Below are 2,390 nucleotides of genomic sequence, written 5' to 3' on the forward strand. Positions count from 1 at the left end.
CTCTGCGCCAGGACCTTGTCGTCACGAAAACGTCACTGCCCTCCCCTCGGTCGCCTCTGACTCTGCTCTCTGGCACCTGCAGCTCCCGTCTCCGTTAGCTCTATTAGTACCCGTCGCGGCGCGGCACCCTCGTCGCCCTCGGAGCACGCCTCGTCTCTCTTTAACCTTTACTCCTCGCCTCTCGCCTCTCGCCTCTCGCCTCTCCCCTCAAACCTCAGCCCAGCCCAGCCCAGCCCAGCCCAGCCCAGCCAAGCCAAGCTAAGCCCGCCAAGCCAAGCCCACCAAGCCTACTATACTAGTCTCTGCAACGGCTGGCTGTTCTGAGCTCTTATCTAACACCAACACTCTAGAGGGATCCAACAAACTTTCCTCTTTTTGACTTCTCTGCCTTCTAAGCCGTCGCATTTGTGTTTGGCAGTTTATCAAGACTTCAATTCTGGGAGCTTCATCACCTCTCCTCTTCCCTTAGCACTGAAACCGGAAATATCCAGTCTTGACGGTCACGTTGCACAACGTTCCAAAGCCAACGACCGAACATATTCGACATACATGCAGGTGCTTACCGGCAGTGCCAGCTCCTCGCAATCCAACCAATTTTGGACATCCATTCGCTTCAATTCGCTCATCTTGCGCCATCCGACCAGGGCAGACAACTCATTGCTCGAGTCGCGCCGGCTGCTACACCATCAAGCTGGCCGCACCGCCATTTTCTCATCTTCCCTGGCTGCTCAAAATGGAAGCTAGAAACGCCGCGGGTCGCCGCGTGTCACTGCTCAACGACGAGAGCACCAGCTACGAAAAGGTCCAGCTTCACCACCACAAACATCATATTGCCCTCCCACCATCCGCTGGCCACGCACTTAGTCGTCCGTATCCCAGCCCACGCAGCAGCTCCTCGTCACCCAATACCCCAGAGCTTCTGCGTTCGGACTCCTACGACTCTCAGATGAGCAATGATCCCATTTCACCTTTGACCCCTTCAGCCGACTACGCCCATCCAAGAAGATCTCTATACGCCTCCGACCTCCCTACCAAGCGGCCCGCCTATGTCGACAGCAGTCGGTCAACCTCGTATGAAGATGACGCCCCCGCTCCTTCTGCACAGTTGCCCGCAGACCGCCCTGGGAAGCGATATCCTTGCCGATATAGAGACTCTCATGGCTGCGAGAAGACATTCACCACCTCTGGTCACGCTTCACGGCATTCAAAGATACACACCGCCGAGAAGGCCGTTCAGTGTACATACCCAGGCTGCCAAAAGAAGTTTACCCGCGCCGACAACATGAAACAGCACTTGGAAACCCACTACAAGGACAAGAGCCGATCCTCAGCCAGTCAGCGTGCGCAAAAGGCTGTTCTTGCGGAAGCGCGCCGCAACTCGTCCACCAGTCGCAGCCGCTCGTCCGCCTCAACGACCACGACGAGCCATGAGGCTATGCAGTGGGAGTCGGACGCTTACGTCGCCTCTACGCAGCCTCTTGCCTCACCGAGCGCCAGCTCATGGGAACTACGCACCCACAATCTTCCCCTGCTGAACCGTCCTGCAGTCGCCCGGTCACCGAGTAGCGGCCTGGACGCCTTGGCCATGGCAGTAGCCTGCCAGGAGGGCAGCAGAAGACAATAAATAACATTGGTATCCTTGCAGAAGTGAAAGCATCGAGCTTTCACTTGAGAGAATACTTCGTCCGCGATATTCCCTCCCGACGGGCACTCAAAATTTCTGGTAATGCTTAATTCCGCACCCGACATGAGTCTTCGCGGTAGGCCTTGCGCGCACACTCGTTGGGCAATAAAACTCGGATGACGAATGGTATCTTTCTGTTTCCTCTTCTCACTGGAGGGTACGATGCTCATAAGCAGCGTCCACCTCCGTTCCCCAGCTAGCAAGGCGATGGAGTCATGTTTTGTACATTTTGGTACGAGGCGCCTCGTTTGTGCCGTCATTTGATCCGGCGTTGTTGATTGATATCCAGTTTTGCGGTGCGGCTTACGATTTTGCTTTTTTTTTATATATAAATCGGCGCTATCTGTGTTGACTCAGCACCACGGCGATCACACTGGAGCTTTGGGATTACAGTATACAGGCGGCTTGTACACGTTTTTAAGCACCTCATGAGCTTTCCTTATTTTGTCTTTTGTGTTCCCACCCATTTGAGAGCAGACCGAGTCGATCCTCAGCCTGTCCCGTCTGAACCACTTCTCTCCTGTCCTGAAAAGCTCCCGAGACGCGTGTCATGTCATGCATAATCTTGGCTGTCTAGAGCAGCGTGGGACTGGTTCACATTCTGGCGTCTCGTGGTCGGGGGGAAGAAAATTTCTGTTTTAACGAACTGTTCTATTAAGGGATGTCAGGCCATGCAATCCCAGACACGAGACACACACACACACAC

The 2,390-nt window shown here is 54.7% G+C and overlaps 1 protein-coding gene across 1 annotated transcript; it reads left to right on the forward strand.

Moving 5' to 3' along the window:
• Window positions 1-733: 733 nt before the first annotated feature.
• On the forward strand, window positions 734-1,624 carry MAM_08466 (Zinc finger, C2H2-type/integrase, DNA-binding protein; the record flags this gene model as incomplete). Its single annotated transcript, XM_040827263.1, has 1 exon — window positions 734-1,624. One exon carries the CDS (start codon window positions 734-736, stop codon window positions 1,622-1,624), a length of 891 nt encoding a protein of 296 aa, XP_040674741.1.
• Between the last annotated feature and the right edge of the window lie 766 nt (window positions 1,625-2,390).

This window comes from Metarhizium album, assembly GCF_000804445.1.
Source record: "Metarhizium album ARSEF 1941 chromosome Unknown scaffold_118, whole genome shotgun sequence".
NCBI lineage: Eukaryota > Fungi > Ascomycota > Sordariomycetes > Hypocreales > Clavicipitaceae > Metarhizium > Metarhizium album.